The sequence below is a fragment of the Ovis aries genome, chromosome 19, assembly GCF_016772045.2.
Source record: "Ovis aries strain OAR_USU_Benz2616 breed Rambouillet chromosome 19, ARS-UI_Ramb_v3.0, whole genome shotgun sequence".
In the NCBI taxonomy this organism is placed as follows: Eukaryota; Metazoa; Chordata; class Mammalia; order Artiodactyla; family Bovidae; genus Ovis; species Ovis aries.
This window is the reverse complement of record NC_056072.1, coordinates 2,699,213-2,725,543: the sequence shown is the minus strand read 5'-3', so window position 1 is coordinate 2,725,543 and position 26,331 is coordinate 2,699,213. Positions and strand designations below refer to the sequence as shown.

General features: G+C 41.3%; 1 protein-coding gene across 8 annotated transcripts in view; it reads right to left on the bottom strand.

Moving 5' to 3' along the window:
- Positions 1-26,331, bottom strand: part of CMC1 (C-X9-C motif containing 1) — an 81,082-nt gene that overhangs the window by 43,149 nt on the left and 11,602 nt on the right. For 5 of the 8 annotated variants that reach the window (XM_060402073.1, XM_015102210.4, XM_060402072.1 and 2 more), the window contains one exon: positions 14,184-14,273. In XM_060402073.1, coding sequence (XP_060258056.1) covers positions 14,184-14,226 — 43 coding nt within the window. In that variant the 5' untranslated portion in view covers positions 14,227-14,273. Of the gene's footprint in view, positions 1-14,183; positions 14,274-22,399; positions 22,487-22,666; positions 22,727-25,628; positions 25,723-26,331 lie in introns of those variants that run through there. The other 3 variants (XM_015102208.4, XM_060402074.1, XM_042235766.2) reach the window with 3 other exon arrangements.

The window sequence follows — 26,331 nt, the reverse complement described above, 5'->3', positions numbered from 1 at the left end:
TAGGTTTATTTTTTAAGAAATATATGTTCATTATGGAGAACAACCTATGAAAACTTAAAAACCACCCATAATCCACCCTCTTCCTCCCATATTTCTTCATAAATTGTTTTTAAAAGTTGGGTATATTTCCAGTATTCTGGGAGGTGGGTCATAGAGGATCCTGCTGTGATTTCTGTCAGAGAGTGTTTTGCCTATGTTCTCCTCTAGGAGTTTTATAGTTTATGGTCTTACGTTTAGATCTTTAATCCATTTTGAGTTTATTTTTGTGTATGGTGTTAGAAAGTGTTCTAGTTTCATTCTTTTACAAGTGGTTGACCAGTTTTCCCAGCACCCCTTGTTTAAAGAGATTGTCTTTAATCCATTGTATATTCTTGCCTCCTTTGTCAAAGATAAGGTGTCCATAGGTGTATGGATTTATCTCTGGGTTTTCTATTTTCTTCCATTGATCTATATTTCTGTCTTTGTGCCAGTACCATACTGTCTTGATGACTGTGGCTTTGTAGTAGAGCCTGAGGTCAGGCAGGTTGATTCCTCCAGTTCCATTCTTCTTTCTCAAGATTGCTTTGGCTATTCGAGGTTTTTTACTATTTCCACACAAATTGTGAAATTATTTATTCTAGCTCTATGAAAAATACCACTGGTAGCTTGATAGGGATTGCATTAAATCTGTAGATTGCTTTGGGTAGTATACTCATTTTCACTATATTGATTCTTCCAATCCATGAACATGGTATATTTCTCCATCTATTAGTGTCCTCTTTGATTTCTTTCACCAGTGTTTTATAGTTTTCTATATATAGGTCTTTAGTTTCTTTAGATAGATATATTCCTAAGTATTTTATTATTTTCATTGCAATGGTGAATGGAATTGTTTCCTTAATGTCTTTTGCTACTTTCTCATTATTAGTGTACAGGAATGCAAGGGATTTCTGTGTGTTGATTTTATACCCTGAAACTTTACTATATTCATTGATTCAGTTCAGTTCAGTTGCTCAGCCATGTCCAACTCTTTGCGACCTCATGAATCGCAGCATGCCAGGCCTCCCTGTCCATCACCAACTCCCAGAGTTCACTCAGACTCACATCCATCGCGTCCGTGATGCCATCCAGCCATCTCATCCTCTGTCGTTCCCTTCTCCTCCCGCCCCCAATCCCTCCCAGCATCAGAGTCTTTCCCAATAAGTCAACTCTTTGCATGAGGTGGCCAAAGTACTGGAGTTTCAGCTTTAGCATCATTTCTTCCAAAGAAATCCCAGGGCTGATCTCCTTCAGAATGGATTGGTTGGATCTCCTTGCAGTCCAAGGGACTCTCAAGAGTCTTCTCCAACACCACTAGTAATTTTCTGGTGGAGTCTTTAGGGTTTTCTATGTAGAGGATCATGTCATCTGCAAACAGTGAGAGTTTTACTTCTTCTTTTCCAATTTGGATTCCTTTTATTTCTTTTTCTGCCCTAATTGCTGTGGCCAAAACTTCCAGAACTATGTTGAATAGTAGTGGTGAAAGTGGGCACCCTTGTTTTGTTCCTAACTTTAGGGGAAATGCTTTCAATTTTTCACCATTGAGGATAATGTTTGCTGTGGGTTTGTCATATATAGCTTTTATTATGTTGAGGTATGTTCCTTCCATTCCTGCTTTCTGGAGAGTTTTTCTCATAAATGGATGTTGAATTTTGTCAAAGGCTTTCTCTGCATCTATTGAGATAATCATATGGCTTTTATTTTTCAATTTGTTAATGTGGTGAATTACACTGATTGATTTGCAGATACTGAAGAATCCTTGCATCCCTGGGGAAAAGCCCACTTGGTCATGATGTATGATCTTTTTAATATGTTGTTGGATTCTGTTTGCTAGAATTTTGTTAAGGATTTCTGCATCTATGTTCATCAGTGATATTGGCCTGTAGTTTTCTTTTTTTGTGGCACCTTTGTCAGGTTTTGGTATTAGGATGATGGTGGCCTCGTAGAATGAGTTTGGAAGTTTACCTTCCTCTGCAATTTCTGGAAGAGTTTGAGTAGGATAGGTGTTAGCTGTTCTCTACAAGCAATAAATGCTGGAGAGGGTGTGGAGAAAAGGGAACCCTCTTACACTGTTGGTGGGAATGCAAACTAGTACAGCCACTATGGAGAACAGTGTGGAGATTCCTTAAAAAACTGCAAATAGAACAGCCTTATGACCCAGAAATCCCACCGTTGGGCATACACACCGAGGAAACCAGAACTGAAAGAGACACGTGTACCCCAATGTTCATCATAGCACTGTTTATAATAGCCAGGACATGGAAGCAACCTAGATGTCCATCAGCAGATGAATGGATAAGAAAGCTGTGGTACATATACACAGTGGAGTATTACTCAGCCATTAAAAAGAATACATTTGAATCAGTTCTAATGAGATGGATGAAACTGGAGCCGATTATACAGAGTGAAGTAAGCCAGAAGGAAAAACACCAATACAGTATACTAACACATATATATGGAATGTAGAAAGATGGTAACGATAACCCTGTACGGGAGACAGCAGAAGAGACACAGATGTAAAGAACAGTCTTTTGGACTCTGTGGGAGAGGGAGAGGGTGGGATGATTTGGGAGAATGGCACTGAAACATGTATAATATCATATAAGAAACGAATCGCCAGTCTAGGTTTGATGCAGGATATAGGATGCTTGGGGCTGGTGCACGGGGATGACCCAGAGAGATGGTACAGGGAGGGAGGTGGGAGGGGGGGTTCAGGATGGGGAACATGTGTACACTCATGGCGGATTCATGTTGATGTATGGCAAAACCAATACAGTAAAGTAAAATAAAAATAAAAAATAAATAAAAGTTTAGTGTATGTGCACCCAGTTATTTGGAAGTCTATCATGTACATTATAGGGCCCAGAAATCCCATTACTAAGTATATAAATAATAGAAATACATGTACACAAGTACCAAAGAAAGTGAACAAAAATGTTTATAGGAGAGTTATCTGCATAAAACCAAGAACGACCTAAATCTCTACCACAGCAGAATCAAGGAACAGCACATTCACATCACGGTCCCGCATGACAGCGAAAGCGAAGGACTGTCACTACACGCAAGAACACGGGCGAGTCTCTCAAAGTTTAGTGAAAGAAGCGAGGCGCAAAAGAACACTTACCATACGACTCCATTTACACTAAAACACATGCAACCTGATCTGTGCTCCCTTCTGGGAAGAGGAAAAGGACAGTGACTGGGAGGAAAGACAGAGAAAGTGACTTCTGGTCGCGTCTGTCTCTTGGCTTCAACAGTGGTGACACAGGCATGCTTACTACATCATACGTCATCAAGCTACATACTTATAATTTGCACACACAGGGCATAAGTTTATTTCAAGAAAGTAATGTAAAAACATAAAGCTTTGGAAAATATGAAAAAAAACTACACATAGGAAAAGAAATAACTTACAATCCACCTTCTTCCTTCCCTCATTTCCAGATACTTATTAAACTTTGAATGTATTTTTTTCTATATGCATCTATCATTTTGTTATAATTAGGCTTTAACTATGTACACAATTTTACATCATGCTTTTTTAAAATTAGCATGATAAATAAACATGTTCAGATTTGCTAACAATCCTTCCTAAAATCAACCATTAATTAGCACATAATATTTTGAGTGTATTTTTCATAAGATTACTAGGGTAATGAAAATCAAGAAGACTTTCAATTTTAGTAAAAACTAAACATCAAAAAGTAGATACTAATTATAAATTATAAAAATAAAACATTTAAGTTCAACACATAATCCAAACTACTACACCATGTAAGTATGACTGCATTTTTAATGAGTAAATAAATGGTCTATACTTTACATACATAGGGCTATACCCCCCAAAAAGAGTGTTACAGAAAACAGCATTGGAAGTGCACAAAATGAAGTGAATAATAAAAATTACTTACACTCTTGGAAGAAAATAACTTTTCAATCTAGGTGAAGTCTGAGATAAACAGTATACAGCATAGCAAACACGATCCAGAACTAAAAAGCAGTAACTACAAATAGATTTAGCATGTAGGCTGAAAGGACAAGCACCAGACAAAGCGTTTGATCACCTAAAAAACCCACCACTCCCGGCACCCACAGCACCACCATGCTGGGCACACTTACAAACTACTAGAGTCAGCACAGAGGAGCCATAATCGCTACCCTTGGCAACATGTCATGTGACACGAATGGCCAATTCAGCTTCTTCACTATGGCATGAGTCCAGGTACCCAGCCAGCAGTGCTACAGACAGTGTGCTGAGTAAACACATCCGTGCAGTCACGATTCACTCTGGAAGGAAAGTGGTCCAGGTGGCATCTTAAAACCAGGCAATAAAAGTGTCAGTTTTTATCACTAAGTCAACACCATGTGTCAAACATATACTAAAAGAACTTACACAAAACATTAGAAACATCCAGACCCACCACAACTGGGTAAATATTCATTTCCCTTGAGAAGAGTGATGAACTTTCACCACTGTCCAATATAGTGGCTTCAAATCGCCAGAAGCTGAAATAAAATCATAAAACTTCTCGACATGCAGGTTTCCCATCTCTGTTAACCACAGGTCTCTCTCAACCCTGTCTGCAAAGACACCCCAGGTCTGCTCACTGGTACCACCCGCTGCTCCACCACCTCGTCAGCTGGACCATCACGCGCACATCCGTCACCCGGCCCCCGCTTAGCCCTCGCCCTGACCCATCTACTCCGAATGCAGCAGGGAGCGGTGCCGCGCTTCGTGTATCAGACCCACCTTCCCGCCACTGCTCTAAGTCATCACATCCTTTCATTTGGCTCCTCGGTGCTCTCAAGACCCTGATCCTGCACTCACTCGTCACCCTCCTGAACTCTCACTTCCCACCCTAACCACAAGGACCTTTCTAGCACCCCCACCAACATGCCAGTCACACCCACTGCGTCTGCCTCTTCCCATGTGCTCTGTTCACAATGCTCCTTCCAGAGATGTCTGTATGTCTCACCTTTTTACCTCCTACAAGAATTCTGTCCAAATGTCACCTTCTTGGTGCAACCTACAACGGACCACCTACAAAAAACTGCAGCCTCATCTAACATGGGCATCCTCACTGCTCTAACCCAACTTCATTACTCTCTAGATCACTTATATTTTCTTACAATAACTTAAGGTATTCATCACGTTCCTTCACTGAAATCTAAGAATTATAAGCGTAAATATTTTCGTCTGTTTTATTGACCGTTCATATAACGGTGAGGAGCACGTCGGAAATACTCAGTAAATACTTTTGAATGACTATGTTCCATATAAACCTAAGGGCCCATTCAAGTGCTAAAGGGCATCTGAAAATTCTGTTTTGCTTTGTAAAAATATATCTTAGTCATGTAAAAGTTGACAAACACTAAAATATATGCAAATAGTACATAACACTTTGGAGACAATATATTAAAATATGATGCCAGATAAACTTATTTCTGAGCCTCAGAACAAAACTTCTATTATATCTACTTAATTGAACAATTCTTTGTGTAAATTATAAGAAATCATTTCTATTTAGAACTTCTTCTTTATGTGATTTAGGATTTAGTCTACATTTGCATCCCACAAAAGAGTGAACCATAAAAATGAACTGGGAAATACCCACTAGGCTGCAACTGTACTCCATAACATCTGAGTTCAGATTTGCTTCATGGAAATACCACAACACTGTTTTCACATATTGACTCCTTAAATGTAATGAAATTAATAACTTGTAATAAAACCAAAAAGTACTGTGTTTATCTGTTTTATATATTATCAGTTCAGTTCAGTTCAGTCACTCGGTCGTGTCCAACTCTTTGCAACCCCATGGACTGCAGCACGCTAGGCCTCCCTGTCCATCACCAACTCCCGGAGTTTACTCAAACTCATGTCCTTCCAGTCAGTGATGCCATCCAACCATCTCATTCTCTGTCGTCCCCTTCTCCTCTGCCCTCAATCTTTCCCAGCATCAGTGTCTTTTCAAATGAGCCAGTTCTTTGCATCATGTGGCCAAAGAATTGGAATTTCAGCTTCAGCTGAATATTCAGGACTGATTTCCTTTAGGATGGGCTGCAAATTCTAGACCATCCCCCCAAAAACCTGGTTATATTTTAAATAGTTCTACATCTATCAATTTAACATATTCCAGAGTTTTGTACAAGCCAAAAATTTTTCCACGGACATGTAAGATTCCTATGAGAATGTATCTAGCCAAAATATAACTGGCTGTGAGTATCAGTCCCTGATTATCTGGAAAGAATCGCAATCACAACTCAAAGTCATCAGGTAGCTTCAACGAAGTGTGATCTCATATTCGGATTTTATAAACAAGGCATGGAACAGTTTAAAGACTACAGTTAAGTCTGGATTAACTGCACATAAGATGATAGGATTTAAGTCTATTATGGCAAAATATCTGAAAGTTGAACAGCCAAGAAATCTAGGAAAATACCACAAACTTGTTAATGAGGTACTGATAGAAACAGCTATAACTCATAGTTTATATTAATAATATTTACTCATTTTAACAATATTTCTAAGTTCCAAGCAATGTAATTTTTTGGCTTTGTGTTCAAAATGTAGACTTTTCACTCTTAAACTTTTGGAGATAAGTTGAATAATCAGTTGTTAAAATACTAAATTCAGCACTTCACTGGTGATCCAGTGGTTAGGAATCTCCCCTTCCACTGAGCAGGTGCAGGTTTGATCCCTGTAGGGAAGCTAATATGCTACATGTTGCAGGGTGCATCCAAAAGAAAAAGAAAAAAATACTAAATTCATCTGCCCTAACAATATTCCCTGCTAACTGAGTCATTCAAAGATTTAGCTTAACTCCTAAAACAAATACACTGAACCTTTCTTTGTGAAATAAGAACTGGCCATATTATTCCACAGTACTGATTTCCAAGTATACATAATTATATTATAAAATTGCCATTATTCAGAAACCATCATAAGTCAAGACAATCATGAGTCCAACAAGAGAAGTGTGAATTAATGAGTGTGACCAAGAACCACTCAGTCAATGAGTCATGATCATCAAACACTGTGCTCACTTGTTTTAAAAAGCATTCAGCTGGATTTGTGACTGACAGAGGTCTACTACCCATGAAGCCACTGGCATGGCATCAGGCCCAACAGGCACACATAATAACTGTAGTTAAACATGATTATTTAAGTATTATGGCAACCCACTCCAGTATCCTTGCCTGGAAAATCTCATGGACAGGGGAACCTGGTGGATTGCAGTCCATGGGGTCGCAGAGTCGGGCACGACTGAGCGACTAACACACACACACACACACACACACAGAAAGTCACTAAATACAGGGACTTGTCTGGTGGCCCAGTGGTTAAGACTCTTCGCTTCCACAGCAGGGGGTGTGGTTTCCATCCACGGCTAGGGAACTAAAGATCCCACACGCCGCATGGTATGACCAAAAAATAACCGTAACACAGTTATTAAACATAATAACTTTACTGTGTCCGTGTGCAAGAAAGAGTTACCGTGGCAGGCCTGACACTGTGCTGCTTAGAAAGCAGTGCTTCCAAGGCTGACCCTGAGTTGGGTCAGAACCTGGATTTGGGGAGCACTCGCACTATTCCCTAACTGGTAAGAGCGGCTCCCTGCGCTCTGACCGTCGGGGTAAGGCGTGTGGTTTGCGCTCCACACCTGCTTTCCTTCTGGGAGTCTGAAAGTTCAGTACACGCTATGCAGAAACTGCCATATCACCAACTCCCTGAGCCTCTGGTGAGTCTCCCCAGAGACAACACTTCACATGTGCCCACAACTGGACCACAGAAGAGTTAACGCTCAAGTTGACTGACTCTACTGAGTAAGACCTCGAGGAAGCTTGCGCCTGGTCTCCTCTAACCTTCACCCCACGTGCCTTTCCCCTCGGCTGGTTTTGCTATAATAAACCGTAGCTGTGAGCATGACTGCGCGCTGAGGACAATGAGTCTTTGCAGGAAAGTACTAAGCCCAGGGTGGTCTCAGGAACCTGACACCCCCAGGGAAGGTCCGAAAGAGAGGACTTGGGCCTTAAATCCCTTTATGCTCCTTAGACCACATAACATACTCTCAAACATGACAGACAGTCACCACACATGACGATTTTTATGTCTCGTCCTCCTAATTGACCCAAGCCTGTCTGAAGGTGAGCTGCATCTCCGTTTCAGCATGAGTCAACACTGGTGAACCAGTTACATGGCAGAAACGTCATGCGATAATGCAGGTACAATTCAACAACCAGTAGGCAACCTGGGGCAGGTTCAAGTAACAGAGTTGGAAAGACTGATTACTTTGGCCATTTATAGTCTGTAGCCCTCCGATCAGTTTTAATGATGCCTTGATAGTTCTCTGCCTGCAAAGTCCCTGAAGGATATCCTAAGCATTCTTAATTTGAAGTTCTTCTTTTGTTAATTCATCTACCTTTGGAATTTAGTAAAATGCAACATATTTCAGTTGTATGTGACTGATAAGAAGGACAGGCATTTTTATCAAGGTTCTGTGTTATTTAACAACAGTTCTGTGATGTGTCAAATAAAAAACCCATGCCCTTAAACTTGTTACAATTCCCTTAGAACCAATGCTACCTATTGGCCAACAGATGAAAAAGACAGCCACAAAAAAACACTGACAAAAGAAACACTGAAATACTGGAACAGAAGGTGCAAGGGATGAAGAGAGTCAGAGAGGAGGAGAGTATATCCAGGGTAACGAGAGCGCCAGGCCACCACTGAGTCAAGGTCCTTTACTGGTCCTGATCTGTCACGGCAAAAGCAAGACAAGGTTCTCGCTTCCCAGGTGGCGCTAGAAAAGCCCGCCTGCCAGTGCAGGAGACATAAGAGACACAGGCTTGGCCCCTGGGTAGGGAGGTCCCCTGGAGGAGGGCATGGCTACCACTCCAGTATTCTTGCTGGAGAATCCCATGGACAGAGGAGCCTGGTGGGCTACAGTCTACAAAATCACAAAGAGTCAGACATGACTGAAGCAACTTAGCACACGCACACACTATTTTTAAGGCAAACTTCCTTAGTCAACAGAGACATTATTATAAAATGCTAATTATGCATTTCAAAAGAGCAAAGAAATACAATGAATTTTTATAACACATAGCAATTCAGTGACTCTTCTTCTTATGAAGGCTCTATTCTAAAAAAAATAACAGAATGTATACTTTACCAATATATATGACAAATAATATTCTTAAAAATATTACTAACATAGAAAATATAAATCATGAAATTAGTGAAGAGTCAAATGTGTGGAAAAAGTCACACAGGGAAAAGTAACTCCCAGAGGTCATCAAACCATCCTCCTAAGACATGTCAAGGCTGTATATTTGTCACCCTGCTTATTTAACTTCTATGCAGAGTTCATCATGAGAAACGCTGGGCTGGAGGAAGCACAAGCTGGAATCAAGATTGCCGGGAGAAATATCAATAACCTCAGATATGCAGATGACACCACCCTTATGGCAGAAAGTGAAGAGGAACTAAAAAGCCTCTTGACAAAAGTGAAAGAGGAGAGTGAAAAAGTTGGCTTAAAGCTCAACATTCAGAAAACAAAGATCATGGCATCTGGCCCCATCACTTCATGGGAAATAGATGGGGAAACAGTGGAAACAGTGTCAGACTTTTTATTTTTTGGGGCTCCAAAATCACTGATGGTGACTGCAGCCATTAAATTAAAAGACGCTTACTCCTTGGAAGAAAAGTTATGAGCAACCTAGGTAGCATAGTCAAAAGCAGAGACATTACTTTGCCAACAAAGGTCTGTCTAGTCAAGGCTATGATTTTTCCAGTGGTCATGTATGGATGTGAGAGTTGGACTGTGAAGAAGGCTGAGTGCCGAAGAATTGATGTTTTTGAACTGTGGTGTTGGAGAGACTCTTGAGAGTCCCTTGGACTGCAAGGAGATCCAACCAGTCCATTCTGAAGGAGATCAGCCCTGGGATTTCTTTGGAAGGAATGATGCTAAAGCTGAAGCTCCAGTACTTTGGCCACCTCATGCGAAGAGTTGACTCACTGGAAAAGGCTCTGATGCTGGGAGGGATTACGGGCAGGAGGAGAAGGGGACGACCGAGGATGAGATGGCTGGATGGCATCACGGACTTGATGGATGTGAGTCTGAATGAACTTCGGGAGATGGTGATGGACAGGGAGGCCTGGGGTGCTGCAATTCATAGGGTCGCAAAGAGCTGGACACGACTGAGCAACTGAACTGAACTGAACTGAACTGAAGACACCACAAGCTGGTACATCGCAGATTCAAGAAAAAGCAGTGATTCGACCACCACACTTGGTAGAAGGGGATTTCTGTTTTGGCCTTTGGGAGGTGGGGGCACAGTGGGGAGACAGGCAGAGACTAGCCATTCAGGAGCTTTCCTTCTGTTCATCTCCAGCACACTTAGCCCTCACCGTTGCTTTGTTCATTTATTTCAGTGGTTCTGTTCACTGCTTCTCATGCTTTGCTACTGGCAAAAGAAGAACATTATAAAGCTGAGTTTCTCTATTTAAATGAACTGTGCAAATGCCTTTCTTTTGATGTATGCTCTACCAATAGAGTCTATCATCTTGTGAAATGATAATAGTAAGACTGGGATTCTCAATTCTGTATTTAATCATCAAGTCAAGCCATCTTTACTCATCGAATCAAAACTAAGTTCTAAGGGAAAAGGTGATGTGCATTCTTTTTCTCTTCAAAAAGAAACAAAGAAGTGTATCTATTTCACAAAGATAAAGATTCTCAGGTTGACCCCAGTTTAATACAAATACTGCTTAATTATTACCCCAAAGCTGAGATTTTCTTGTTTCAGGTTATAATTTTCATTACATGGCAATGGTGAAGTTACCATGACTTTATAAATAATGAACTGTAGAATCAGAATCATGTAATTATAGGCAAAAGTCAAATTTTAGAAGCAATAGGGGATGTAGCCATGGACCATTCTAAACATTATCCACTACTTAAGACAGATTTTAATTGTGTTTAAACAGAAGGTGAAGTGTGCAACACAGACTGAGCTTGCGTAGAGTAAAACCCAGTAGTGCAGACACAGATAATGAAGGGTCGGGAAAGCGGGGTAAAACTTATAACGAAGAGAGAACTAGTAAGAATATAGCAACCTGGCTGAAATTGATATTCATTAGGGTGCTCTTCACATCAATAGGAGCATTTGGACCCTGTGGTCTTTATCAGTGTCCCAGCTGGTAATGGTTGAAGGTTAATGCCTTACCCCATTCTGTTCAATTTTCTATCCTAATTAGCCCTGCAAATCTATAGCTGTGAGCACCAAGTGTCTGTGCTCAAAAGAAACTAATTAATGCTGGCAAATTAGATCAAGTCCAAAGATCCAACAGCCAAACTCTTAGTTAAATGCTCCTTGTTAATAGGAAGTGTAGCTGTCAATAACTGCTGTTGCTGACTATAATGAGGCATCTCTTTTTTTTTCATTGAAAGTGATTTCATTTCTCTTTGTCACTGGAAAAGCTGTTCCATTCCCTTCACAAACCTAAGTTGCTGGCAGCCTGACCCAATTCTTATGATCAGCCGGGTTGAAATGACATAGGGAAAAAAAAATATATCAAACAGAAAAGCTTTCTGACATAATCATGTTTCAGGCATTCAGCAGAAAGTCAGATCATTTATTAGAATTCCTGTATCTTTATCTGAGAACTATACAATTAGGATGCATAGTGCTTTTATACAGAATCCTATAATTACGCAATAAAACAAAGGCTATATATAGTAAATAAACCACAATGGGAGTCTCCTGATTCTACACTGTGCCTTTTTGCTCAGTTTAAATAGAGCTGTTTTGCTCCTGCCTGAGCAATGCCAGTGTATGTGCTCTCCTAATTCACCTGGTTAAACAGCAAGATCATTCTTAATAAAATAATCAATTTTAGATTCTAAAATACCGTTTTGGACCATATGGCCTAAAAGGAAAAAAAAAATCAATATAGTATTATAAAAGTCCAAATACTCAGAGATCATTTGTTATAACATGTTCTATTAGGGATAAATGCATTGAAATAACTCAAATGAACCTCAAATTTCAAGGTGCTTTCAGTCTTAAAATCCTTATACTTAAAGGATTTTAAGTATATTAAATAAAAAAAGAAAGAAAACCTTAACATTAACACTGTAAGCAACTTAAGTTTTGATAAAGAAGCAAAATTAAATATTTTTTCTGTACCATTACAAAGTAGTAGGTGCGTAACACAAATAAACCTTTTAAAGTTATACTCTAGTTCTTTCATTTCAAAGTCCAAAAACAAAGTTTCATTGTCCAAGAGCAAAGCAAAGGTAGTTCTGAAACCCAAACTCGACCATTTTGCATTTTCATCTGAATCATGAGAGTAAACAGTCTGTAACTGAGTTGCTTAGCTTTCTTTCATCTAAGCATCAGAATAACGTGTTACAAAAGAGAATAACGTGAAGAATGTTACAAAAGAATAAAGTCACTCAGTCCTGTCTGATTCTTTGCAATCCCATGAAGTGGGACCTGCCAGGCTCCTCTGTCCATGGGGCTCTCCAGGCAAGAACACAAGAGTAGGTTGCATGCCCTGCTCCAGGGGATCTTCCTGACCCAGGGATCAAACCGGGGTCTCCTGAACTGCAGGCAAACTCTTCACCAGTTGAATACCAGGGCAGACCCACAAAACAGAATAAGTACAACTAATGTTTATAATTTTGAACCAATACATTCAGTAATAAGTAAATAATTTTCCTGGTAGTAAAAAATTAACCCTATAATTTTACTATCCATTTTTAAGTTTTCTCCTCCATCACCAGAATCAGGATCTGTATTTTCAAAAGTTCTGTGAGGCGGATGGAAGATTACTTCTTGAGACCATGGGCATGACGGCCCACCGCCAAGTGTGTGCTGAATCGCACTGCAGGTGCCAACAGAGCAACTTCTCCTGAATCTGGGGGTAGGGGGAGGGAAGGGGCTCCAGTTAGACAACTAATTCACAATGAAAGCAAGACCACCAAATGATGCTGATAAATTGCTAATAATTTATTAATACACTTATTTACAGATGGATTTAACTCAAACCTAGTTTATAGATGGATTTAAAATGGGAATAGCTCATAATAAGTCATTTAAGAAAAAGAAATGATCATCGCACAGTGTTGATTCTGAGGAACTACTCTTTCATTGTCTTTATCCATCAGTCCCAGAGGTTATTCTCTAAGGAGACAGCATCTAAGGGACAAGAATGTGCCTGACTCCCAAATGCTCCTGACATAGTCCCCAGATGACAGTTCATACAGCCTGGCTTCCTGCTGACACACGTGAGCGGAACTGCAGTCAGTCAGCATCCCCTGGCGTAACTATGGTCCCTCATCAAAGGCCAGCGGGAGAGGGGAACCTTGCAGCCGGGGGAAAGTCCGCGTCTGCAAGATTTTGCCACTGCTTCTCTGACGTGGCCATTCCAAGAGGTAGACTGCTATTACAGGACATTTCCACAGTAATACTGCCATCTGCTTTTCTAATTACCCATCATTTAAGGCCTCAGGTTCCACCTTCCATGCCTTTGTTTATATTCTTCACCATAATATTGCATGTTAATCAACAATATATCTCTAGATTTATAGAATACAGGAATACTTCATGGTAAAAACTATTTTCCAAACACAGGCATATGTGGGTGCCTAGTACATGCATTTACATAAATACCTTCCACTTAGAATTGCAAAATTTAGAAAAATTTTTAAAAAGATTCACTGTATTTACCACTGCGATTCCATTCATAATTCAATAACAGCAACGATGCCAAAGAAATCACCTCAGAATTTATTCCTGTATTAATATGTTGATAGAGGAGACACAGGTATACATTACATTTGACATTTCTTCCTTCCCTATTAAAATCACCAGAATAACTTGTTTCTCCAAACTACAACTGCAAGTTTTTTCTCTATAACTGTACATCTGGGGGAAAAAAATGTTCTTTCCTGGGAATTTGGGAGAATATTTTTAAATTGTAAATGAATGCCGCCTGTAAGTTCTGAAAGCTGAAATACTGGTATCTTAGTGAAAGGGTGAGAACCAATTCATACATATTAATTCACTGACTATTTCATTCTGAGGCTAAGGATTAAATTCAGATCATATTATAAAAAACATATTTGATCTTTATATGAATATTTGAATCTTACCTTGAACTTGTTCAGAACATCTCTCTCGGGCCTTTTCTCTCATTATTTTAGGGATCAAAACATCTTTTTCGACGTGTCTGAGATGCTGCTCTGAAAAAAAAAAAATCTTCATTTAATAAAGTCTCAAGTAAACAACCTGTTTAGGTGAAAAATAAGCACTGGTTTATTTAAAATAAAAGCCTATGCAAATGTACTAAAAAGTAACTCTTCTATAACCTCATGAAGCTGTAATTAAGTCACTGAAAATCATTAAACATTGTTTTAAATACAGCAGAAAAAAACATGAGGGATATAGGTAACATCTTCCTAAAACTTTCTGCAAACTACACTGTAACACTTTTATTTGGTGACATATTCCATGTAGTCTTGACACAATTAAAGTCATAGACTAAAGCAGTATCATTTTTTAATTCATATAATCCATAAGAAGAGAATTTTTATCAACACTGAGACTCAAGGATAGATGAAGAGATCCAAGATTAAGAGACATATATAAGTAGTTTCTCCAGCTAACAATGAGTACCTTAAGAAAGAGCTGGCAGAAGAAGAAAAAGTAGAACTACCTTGGCAAAGGAAAACCAAGCACAGGAAGTTTCTGTGTGTCTCAAACACAACTACCATAGTCAGATGAACACGGAGGCCTGGGCTCCTGCTCCAGACTCCCCCCAGCATGCTCCTCAAATTCCCAGAGAGCCCTAAAACCCAAAGAGGTAAGTATTCTCCCGGCATCCACATGATCAGAAATTCCAAAAGGCAAAAGGTGGATGGGATCAGATTAAAGGAGGCAATCTTATCCTCAGAGTTTTTTCCCAGGAAAAAACGGATGCCAAAAGCGGGAAGCATGCCCCACACTCTGAAGCAACAGAAACAGAGAGGAGACGTCCCTAGAGAAAGTATCAGTGGTCGAAATAACCACAGCAGGAGTCAAAGTAGGTCACTCTTGCTGCCTTCAGACTGGGTAAAATAAGCAAATACAGGCACTTATCTCCAAAAGATGAGGAAGTTTCTCAGTATGTATCCAGTGACACTTAAGACCAGGAACTCCTAAACCTTTCCTGGTCCCCAGCATCCTCTGGATGTAGCTATGAAGTGATACAGCATTTGCAGTTACGGTAAGGGGGCATCATCTCAAAAAGCAAATAAAATCAGCAACAACCAAACAGCCAAGAATCACCTAAATTTGATAAGGACAACACAGTGAAAGGGAGAAGCCCACCACAATGAATCAAGAAGTAAACAACTCCGAAGACAGTTCAAGAGTACAGGAAATAAGACTTTCAAATAAATATAATCAATGTACTGAGGCAAATAAAAATATATGAGCCCTCAGACAAAAACAAATCATAGATCACCTAACTGATGAAAGTCTGAAGCTCAAAAATTCTAAAAGCTTCAAAAGGAAAAAAAAACATCTCCCCACACACAGAGAAACAAGAACCAGATTCACATCATGTTTCATAAGCAAGATGTGGATGCAAGAAAATGATGGTGAAATAACTTCGAGGCTCTTTGGTGGTCCAGTGGTTAAGACATTGCCTTCCAATGTGAAAGATGAGAGTTCGATCCCTGGTTGGGGAGCTAAGACCCTACATGCTGTGTGACCAAAATACCAAAGCATGCAACAGAAGCAATACTGTAACAAATTCAATGAAGACTTTAAAAATGGGAGGAAAATATGTATTTTCAGATATGTAGGAACTGTAAAGCTTATCTCTTTCAATCTTACTGAAAAAGAAATGATCTTTGTAACAGTGAGACCCACCAAGCTGCTAATCCAATGTGAATACAGAACAAACACCCTTCTGGGTGCACAGGGAGCCCGCAGGCAGGCGTTCAGGTAGGTGGAGCAGAACTGATTCTTCTCTGCCTCTGTGTATGGCGCTCACCTGGGAGACTCCAGCCACAGGCTTTGACTTCAAAACCCACAAAAGCTGGGCCTGGAGGGTTTACTCCAAGACTTCTTTCCTCACATATATATCTTGACACGTGGGCTAGGAAGACTGAGGGCAGGTTCAATGAGGAAGAGAAACCAAATCACCTCCACAGGACACAGCAGGGAGGTGATGAGCAGAAGCAAGCAGCCCAAGAAAACCAAGGGAAAACAGAGCAGCCTTCTCTCCGAGCCTGTCGTGGGGGCCGTCAGCCACATTTCTGCTACCTTCTGTGGATTTCAGCTCAGCCTATACCCAGCAGAGACAGGGCTACATCACACAGAGCTTGACAGATGGAAGATAGTGGCGTAACCTTCTTCGTAAAACAAAATTGGCCCCAAGAAGTAATAGAGAACATACTTTGATCAACAGAAACGAATCTGTGATGTACAAATGTGAAGCATATTAGAAAACACACATTTAAATCTACATGTTAAATAAACCTGTAACATCAACAACTAACTTGACCCAAGTAACATTTATAGAATATTCCACTCAATAACAGCTGAATATTTAGCAAGATAAACTACAGAATGGGCTATGAAACAAATCTAAGTAAGAGAATTCAAATCATACAAAGTATGTGTCCTAACACCAGTGTGATTAAGGTAGAAATCAGTAACAGAAAGATCTCTTGAAAATCTCCAAGCCTCTGGAAACTAAACAACACACTTCTAAATAATCCATGGGTCTAAGCAGAAATGAAAAGGGAAATTAGAAAGTTTTTGTAAATGAAAGAAAACGTAACATATCAAAATTTGTGTGATGCACTAAAACAGTACTGATAGAGAAACTTGTTGCACTGAAAGTCTACACTGGAAAAAGGATGGTCTTTAAATCAATGACTTAAGCTCCTGCCTTGAGAAATCGGAAAAAGAATCAAAGAAACACCAGAAAAGAAATAATAAAGATCAAACCATAAATCAGTGAAATGGAAAATAAAATGATCAAACAAGCAAAATGATGGGAAAAAGCAATGAAACCAAAACTGGTTCTTTGAAAAGATTATCAAAATTGATAAACAACCTAGCCAGGAAAAGAGAGGTCACAAACATCAGAAATGATACACCTTTTATATAATAATAATGTATTTAACTTGTAAATGTAGGCCAATAAATTTGACAACAAAGATGAAGTAGACAAATCACTTGAAAAACACAAATGACCAAACCAAGAGTCGGCACGACTGAGCGACTTTACTTTCACTTTTCACTTTCATGCATTGGAGAAGGAAATGGCAACCCACTCCAGTGTTCTTGCCTGGAGAATCCCAGGGACGGGGGAGCCTGGTGGGCTGCCGTCTATGGGGTCGCACAGAGTCGGACACGACTGAAGCGACTCAGCAGCACCAGCAGCAGCAACTCATAAGGACATATCATCAGTATAGCCCCATACCTATTAAAGAAATTGAATCTGTAATCAAAAGTTTTTTCACAAAAGAATTCCAGATCCAGAGAGCCCTTACTAGTGAATGTGATCAAACACTTAAAGAATAATATCAATTCCACATAAACTCCTTCAGAAAACTACTCTGAAGCCAGCATTACCGTGATACCAAAATCAGACAAAGACATTGTAAGAAACCTACAGCCCAATATGCCATCATGAATACTAATGTAAAAATCTTAACAAAGATGAGCAAACTGAATCCAGCAATTATAAGAAGGATAATACTTCATGACCAGGTGGGGTTTATCCCAGGACTGCAAGATTTATTTAATATTCAAAAAATGAAAAATTGTAATTCATCATATTAAAAAACATGGTTATCACAACAGACACAGAAAACATATTTGACAAAAATCCAATATCCAATCCTAATTTAAACCTCCATAAAGTAGGAAACGAAGGGAACTTCCTCAACATGATAAATGGCATTTATAGGAAAAACACACGGCTGACATTGCATTTAATGCTGAAGTACTGAATGGCTCTCCTAAAATGGAGTGAGCCAAAGAAGGCTGCTCTTACCACTTCTATTAAGCGTTACACTGGGTGTTTTAGTCAGTGTAATTAGGCAAGAAAAATAAAAGGCTTCTAGATTGAAAAGAAAGAAATAAAACCATAGTTAATTGAAGGTCATATGATCGTCTATATAGAAAATCCAATGGAATCTATAAAAAGTTACTAAAGCTAGTAAGTGAGTTTAGCAAGGTTTCCAGACACAACATTAACATACAAAAATCTAATGGAAATGACATAAAAGTCAGAGGACCAGAAGATAATTCAATAATTCCCCAAGCTATAAAATAGAAAATGGCTTTTTAAAAAATGAACTAAGGCTCAAGAACCTGGAAGAACAAAAAAAAAAAAAAATTAACATTGATTTTACCACAGTCTCATAAAAAGGAAAGAACAATTGCAAGGCTGGAAAAATATTTGAAGAAACAATGACTGGAAGTTTTCCAAATTAGTGAAAAGACAGAACCCTATCAATCCAATACAACAGTTGAAAACCCAAAGAAATACACCCCCCAGACAAACCACACTTATACTTCTGAAAACGAGAAAGAAAAATCATCAAAGTATCAGAAATACAGGGGAACAAAAATTCAAAAGACAAAGCATTTCTCATCAGAAACCAAAGAAGCCAGAAGGAAGTGGCATAGTATTTTCAAGTACTAAAAGAAAAGCACTGTCAATCAAGAATTCTATAACCAGTGAAAATATTCTTCAGGAATGAAGACAAAGACAACTCACATGAAAAGAAGCTATGGTAATTTCCTGCCAGCAGACCTATTCTAAAAGAAGGGCTGGAGGAAGTTATTCATACAGGAAGGAAACACTAACAAAAGGAAGCTCAGAATAACAGGAATGAAGAAAGGGCAACAGAAAGGGTAAACACAGTAAGCTATTTTATTCTTTAGTTTTAAGATTTATTTTTGACAGAAGCAAAAAATATAGCATTCTCAGTATACAGAGAGGCACTATAAAGGACGACTTCACTGTAAAGGGAACAGGACAAAGCAACGTTGGCAGTAAGATATCTACGTTCTATTTGAAAGATAAAATGTTGATCCTACTAGACTGTGATAAGCTACGTATGCATAAGGTAATCTTCAGAACCACCACTAAAAAAAGACAAAGAAATGCATTCAAAAACACTACAGAAAAACCAAATGGAATGGAGTCAACCAGACAGTAATAAAAGAAAGATAGCAGGAAAATCTCCTGATACCTGGAAATTAAACAACACCCTGCTGCTAAATAATTCATAAGGCAGAAGAGGAATTAAAAGAAGACACTGACCTGCATGAAAATGAAAGCACAACATATCAAAACGTGTAAGACAAAGCTGAAGCAGGGCTTATAAGGAAGTTTACACCATAAATGTTCATATTTAAACTCTCAAACCAACACAGTTGACCTGTGAACAGCATGGGTTTGCCCTGTGAAGGTCCACTCACAAGGAGACTTTTCCCAACACACAGGTAGTATGGTATTACACAGTGGCAGCTGGCTGGACCCACTGCATTTTATTAGGACAGCATTATTCAGATAGCAAAAGTAAAAACATTTGTTTAAAAAGAATCCTTCAAGATACTGTCCATCTTTCATTAGACTCATTTCTGTTGGTAAAGGTATCTGTTTACAAAAAACGTAATTATTTATTGCTGGTATGTAGGCTTCCCGGGTGGTGCTAGTGGTAAAGAACCTGCCTGCCAGCCCAATGCAGGAGGAGTAAGAGGCGCGGATTCGATCCCCAGGTCAGGAAGATCCCTTAGAGGAGGAAATAGCAACCCACCCCAGTATTCCTGCCTGGGAAATCCCACACAGAGAGGAGCCTGCTGGGCTACAGTCCTTGGGGTCACAAAGACACAAGTGAGCACACACACACACACACACACACACACACACACAGGCTTGAGTGAATCAATGCAACCTTGAAAGTAAAAGTGTTCGTGGCTCAGTCGTGTCTGACTCCTTGCAACCCCATGGACTGTACACTGCCAGGCTCCTCTGTCCATCAAATTCTCCAGGAAAGAATACTGGAGTGGACTGCCATTCCCTTCTCCAGGGGATCTTCCTGACTCAGAGATCAAACCCAGGTCTCCCACACTGTAGGCAGATTATCATCGGAGCCACCACGGAAACCCAACACAACTTGACTGAACTCTAACTCTAATCCTCTGCCAACAGATTCTGTTCCGATTTCCATGCAGACAAGCATAAGGACAGCTCTGCATTTTCATTTTTTAATTCTTACTGTCAACACCTTTCAGAAGAACACTGAGCAGCAGCCAGCAGCACCTGCACCTTGGGGAATCCAGTTCTGTTTAGACTTTTTGCAGTTATCTTGATTTTGAGACCTGCCCATGACTTTCCTCTCTTACCTTTGTGTTGTTCTGGTATCAAAGTTATATGATTTAAACAATAAATTAGGGACTTTTCTTTGTATTCTCTGAAACACTGTACAAGATAAACATTATTATCAGTTCTGTGAAAAATCTGACAGAAACCACCTGTGATGGTCAGCTGTATGGCCAATTTGGCTAGGTGCTAGTCCCCAGTTACTCAAACAAACACTAATCCAGCTCTTGCTGTGAAGGTATTTTGTAGATGTGATTGAAGGCTATAATCAGTTGACTTTAAGAAGAAAGAAAAGAAAGTAAAGTTGCTCAGTTGCTGAAGTAGCTCTTGACATTTTTGAGATCCAGTTAGAGTTAAATCATTGATCAAACTGAAGTAAAAGTCTCTCAGTCATGTCCGACTCTTTGCAAGTCCAACTGCGGTGTTGGAAAAGACTCTTGACTTTCTTGGACTGCAAGAAAATCAAGCTCAGTTCAGTTCAGTCACTCAGTTGTGTCCGACTCTTTGAGAAAATCAAGCTAGTCAATCCTAAAGGAAATCAGTCCCGAATATTCATTGGAAGGACTGATGCTGAAGCTGAAACTCCAATACTTTGGCCACCTGATGCGAAGAGCCAACTCATTGGTAAAGACCCTGATGCTGGGAAAGACTGAGGACAGGAGGAGAAGGGACAACAGAGGGTGAGATGGTTGGATGGCATCAGTGACTCGAAGGACATGAGCTTGAGCAAGCTCCAGGAGTTGGTGATGGACAGGGAAGCCTGGTGTGCTGCAGTCCATGGGGCAGCAAAGCGTTGGACAGAACTGAGCAAATGAACTGAACTGTGTGTATATGTGTGTGCCAGGTTTAGTCAGGTTTTGTGAGTATGTGTGCACTGGAAAGGGTTAGTCGCTCAGTTGTGCCTGACACTTAGTGACCTCATCGACCATAGGCCACCATGCTCCTCTCTCCATGGGATTCTACAGGCAAGAATACTGGAGTAGGTGGCCGTTCACTTCTCCAGCCGATCTTCCTGACCCAGGGATCGAACCCAGGTCTCCTGCATTGCAGGCAGATTCTTTACCCTCTACGCCACCAAGGAAAGCCCCAAGGTAGTCATCAGTTCAGTTCAGTTCAGTTCAGTCGCTCAGTCATGTCCGACTCTTTGTGACCCCATGAATCGCAGCACGCCAGGCCTCCCTGTCCATCACCAACTCCCGGAGTTCACTCAGACTCACGTCCATCGAGTCCGTGATGCCATCCAGCCATCTCATCCTCAGTCGTCCCCTTCTCCTCCTGCCCCCAATCCCTCCCAGCATCAGAGTCTTTTCCAATGAGTCAACTCTTCACATGAGGTGGCCAAAGTACTGGAGCTTCAGCTTCAGCATCATTCCTTCCAAAGCAATCCCAGGGCTGATCTCCTTCAGAATGGACTGGTTGGACCTCCTTGCAGTCCAAGGGACTCTCAAGAGTCTTCTCCAACACCACAGTTCAAAAGCATCAATTCTTCGGCACTCAGCCTTCTTCACAGTCCAACTCTCATATCACACATGACCACTGGAAAAACCATAGCCTTGACTAGACGGACCTTTGTTGGCAAAGTAATGTCTCTGCTTTTCAATATGCTATCTAGGTAGTCGTAGAAAGACTTTCATCTATTGATCAAATTTTCTGAAGGTTTTTTATTCATTCTTGAGTCAACTGCAGTTTTCAGTAAGTTGGTATTTTTCAAGGTAACTATCCATTCCATCTACAAGTTCAAAATAACGATATGGAAATGTTCACGTGACTTTTTCCTCTTTACTGCACTTATACCTTTATCCCAGTTTTTACTGCCTGCCAGCGGGTCAACAAACTTTCTGCTAAGAACCAGAACGTAAATATTTCAAGCTGTGTGGGCTACACACCACCTCTGTCATGCATGCTCCTTGTTTTTTTTTTTTCCAAACAACCCTTTGAAAATATTACTAACCATTCACAGCCTACCAGCCTTACCAGATTCTGCCCAGGCCATAGACGGTCGAAGTCTGACCGACACTACTGATTCATGCCTTCTCATCTTCCTTAGTTTCGCCAGAGCCGCTGTAAGGTGATAGAAAGAACACTAGCCCACAGAAGGAACTGCCGAGTATGGGTGGAGAGAGGGGAGGACTGAGAGGGCAGCCTTGGAGGCGTGGCGGGGCTGCGCGGACAGAGGGGCCAGGATGCGGCAAGGCGGGCTCCCAGGGTTTCGTCTCACAGTGAAATGAGGTGACCGCTCACCAAGGCAGGGAGACGAAGTCCAGCGGGGAGGGCAGTTCTGACTCGACAAACTGAATATGAGATTCCTACGACAAGACACCGTGTGAGTGGAGAGCTGGGAACTACTTGGAAGAAAATCAATAAAACTGGAGCCATCTCCACACACTTCTTTCTCCTTGTCTGTAGTGCAAACCACAGTCATCAGGGTAAAGAATCCACCCGCAATGCAGGAGACATGGGTTTACACGGAAGATTCCCCTGGAGGAGGAAACAGCAACCTGCTCCAGTATTCTTGCCTGGAAAATTCCATGGACGGAGGAGTCTGGTGGGCTGCAGTCTGTGGGGTCATGAGAGAGTTGGACACAACTGAGCGTGCACACACGCACGCACAATTAACAGTGCAACTACTGAAGAGATGAGGAGAAACTGTGACGTGCCGACCTAGCCTACACAATCGGCTTCAGCATCTGAGCTCCTCCCTTCACTCACACACCTATAACCAGACGGCTTATCTCCAACGCGTCCTCAGGAATCTACCCTTTCTCTCCACAACCTGCAGTGTTCCTGAAACATTTTTTAAATGTGTTGTTAAGAAGTCCTTCTGATCATTCATCTAAAACCTCCTAAGGCAAAGAAAATCATATGAATCATGCGAATGTTGATTTCGATTTTCCGCACTCTTGGTGTTAAATCTCTGGGAGACCAGTGCTTAAGATTCTGCTTACACTGCAGGAGACACAGGTTCTAGCTCTGGTTGGGGAACTATGATCCTGCATGCTGAGCAGTCAAACAAAAAAAAAAGCTTAAAAAAAAATATATATATATATATATAAATTCTGCTAACACTTGGTAGCATACTAATCATTAAAAGTCAACTTTCAATTAATTGTGATTCTGTACATATGTACATATTTCAAAGTTTCCTTTGATACTACAAATATAGATATGGCACTTTTTATTCACAAAATTACAGGGTGATTCAGTGTCAATACGCTACATAGATGTTATACATCTGCATCAAAGCTGGCAAAAAAAAAAAAATCAAATTTTGAGAATTTGCTACTCTACAGTCACATGGATTTATATTGAAATGAAGAATCAGGGTAACACCACCAGGGCAAATTTTCAAAGCTCTAACTCCTCGACATTCTATCACCACCTACAAGTCAGTTTCTACCTTCTTCACTGGCTAACTTTGTTAGTGCAGACTCTGCTCTGGGGCTCACGTGTTCCTGCCACACAGCCGCCCGGGATCACACAAAACCAGCGACAGCAGTGCTTGCCCTGAATCCACAGACAGCAGTGACACAACTCAGCATCACAGAAGCTTCCCCCAGGAAGGCGACCCCAGCAGGGCAAGGAGCGCCTTTCAACACTGAAAACGTTCTAACACAACTAATGTAATTGCTATCATTTAGATAATGACACTTTTTTGTTTTTTGGAACCTCCTAGTTGCCCATTTGTTCCTGTAGACATTACCATGACGGTGTTTACTCTGTAGGAAAAACCAGACAATCGCTTGTAGGAAACGTGCAAAGGTGCTCTTATTAGCAACAGTTTCTCCTTCGGGTCCGTCTTCTGTATGGAAGGGCCCCAGGTAGATGGCGCTGCACACCACTCAGCAGGACCGGGGCTGGCCAAAGGCCCCTTCACCCTGTGCGCTTCACACTGGAGCCCGCAAGGACCCTGGTCTCAGTGCTCAAGACACTCCTGCCCCAACCAGACCTCCTTGCCCCCTCCAGCTCACTCACACCCTCTTCTACAGTGAGTGCCTAAGATGAGGAAGGCATGGGAGGCCGGGGACCAAGACCGGGAAGACAAAGACAGGCAGGCCTGTGTCCCGTCCTCTTTCCTTTAAGCAACACTTGAATCGACAAAACAAAAAGGAAACTACAGAGTAGGAAAGATTCTCCTCCCAACAGTCCAGCTGCCTCTGGCTACGAAACCTCCAGACAAAGGCCAGGAATGCCCTTCAGTCTTCTAAGCGCCCCTCAGGTTCAGTACCTGGATTCCATTTTGCACAGAAAAATGTGGAGACTCTAGCAGAGGGGAATAACCCAGGGGCAGGTTCCAAAGTTCTTCCATGACCCAACCCCTCCCCTAGGACAGTGGTCTATTTCAGGGGACTTCAGTAAACTAGGTCCCAGAGCTTCCAAAGCCCTGGTGAAGCCTGCAGGAACTCTTGGACAAGAAGAATGTTGGTTTCAGAAGCATCGTTTTGAACAAGCAAAATTCAAAACTTCACAGTTCACATTTCTTGATCAGAAAGGAAGCTCAATGATTCCAACCATGAAGAAAACTATTTTAGAAAAGGCAAAAGGACTGATTTGTCAGCTGGCTGAAAAAGTACCTTTGCGGGGAGTAAACATCAAATATTAGGTCAGTCGGTGACCAAAGAACTTTTTACAGTCTCGAACTCACAAGACCCGGAAAGCACATCAATGAGGCAGAAGTGCCTGTTTCTGCTCAGCTTCTGGGTCACACAGGCCAGCGTGCCACCATCGCTGCGCCACATCTGAGCTCCTCTGTGCTATCAGCTCCCACTGGCAGTAACCACTGCGTTTACACCACATGTGCCCGGTTCCCAAAAGCACCTATTTCTTGGACCTCAGATTCTGCAGATTGCGAGGTGTGAAAACTTCCTCTGCCACCCACGTCGTTTTAACCGAGATGAGGCCAGGAAGGGACAGCCCGTCTCAAAGCATACCGAATTAGGAGATTGGCTTACGCAAGACGACCAGCCCGTTTTAAAGAAGCGCTGCGACCTCCGCTGTGACCGTAATGCCTGCAGTGATGAGGCTTCACAGTTACTTTATTTGGTAAAACCTCAAGGCTGTGTTTTGCTATGGGCACAATTTCCCATGGACAGCTACTAGGAAATCAGTCATGTTACTACAGGAGACACGTCTACGTAAGCAGACATTTGAGAGAGGAATACACGGCAGCACGCCTGGACTTCCCCGCAACACACCCCTCACTCACGTGCCTTCCCTCCGACGCCCGTCGGACACGGCGGGCTACCCCCACACCGACGAGTGCTCCTCGGTGGCTTCTGGCTGTCCAAGCTCTCCCGGTCCTTCTCCTTCTCTCAACAGTTCGTAAAATTTAACAAAAAACATGGACCATTTTGATAATAGAGCAGGGAAATTATTTTTATATTGAGAGCTTATTCACTTATTTCAAAGATTCAGTGCTTGCTCGAATCATTCACACGTTTTAAAATGGGGATATAAGTGCTTTACAATGCTGTGTCAGTTTCTGCTGTACAAGAGCGTGAATCAGGCGTAAGCATACAGACATCCCCTCCTTCCTAAACCTTCCTGCTACCCCTCATCCCACCCCTCTAGGTCATCACAGAGCATCAAGCTGAGCCATACAGCGGCTTCCCACTAACCATATATATGCCAATGCTAATCTCTCAATCTGTCCCCACCCTTCACCTCCCTGTGACTTCTCAGGTGGTGCAGAGGTAAAGAATATGCCTGCCAAGGCCAGAGACATGGGTTCGATCCCTGGGTTGGGAAGATCACCTGGAGGAGGAAATGGCAACCCACTCCAGTATTCTTGTCTGGAGAACCCATGGACAGAGAAGCCTGGATGGAAGGCTACAGTCCATGAGGTTGCAAAGAGTCAGATACGACTGAGCAGCTGAGACACACACACACAAATGGGGCCACACATCCAT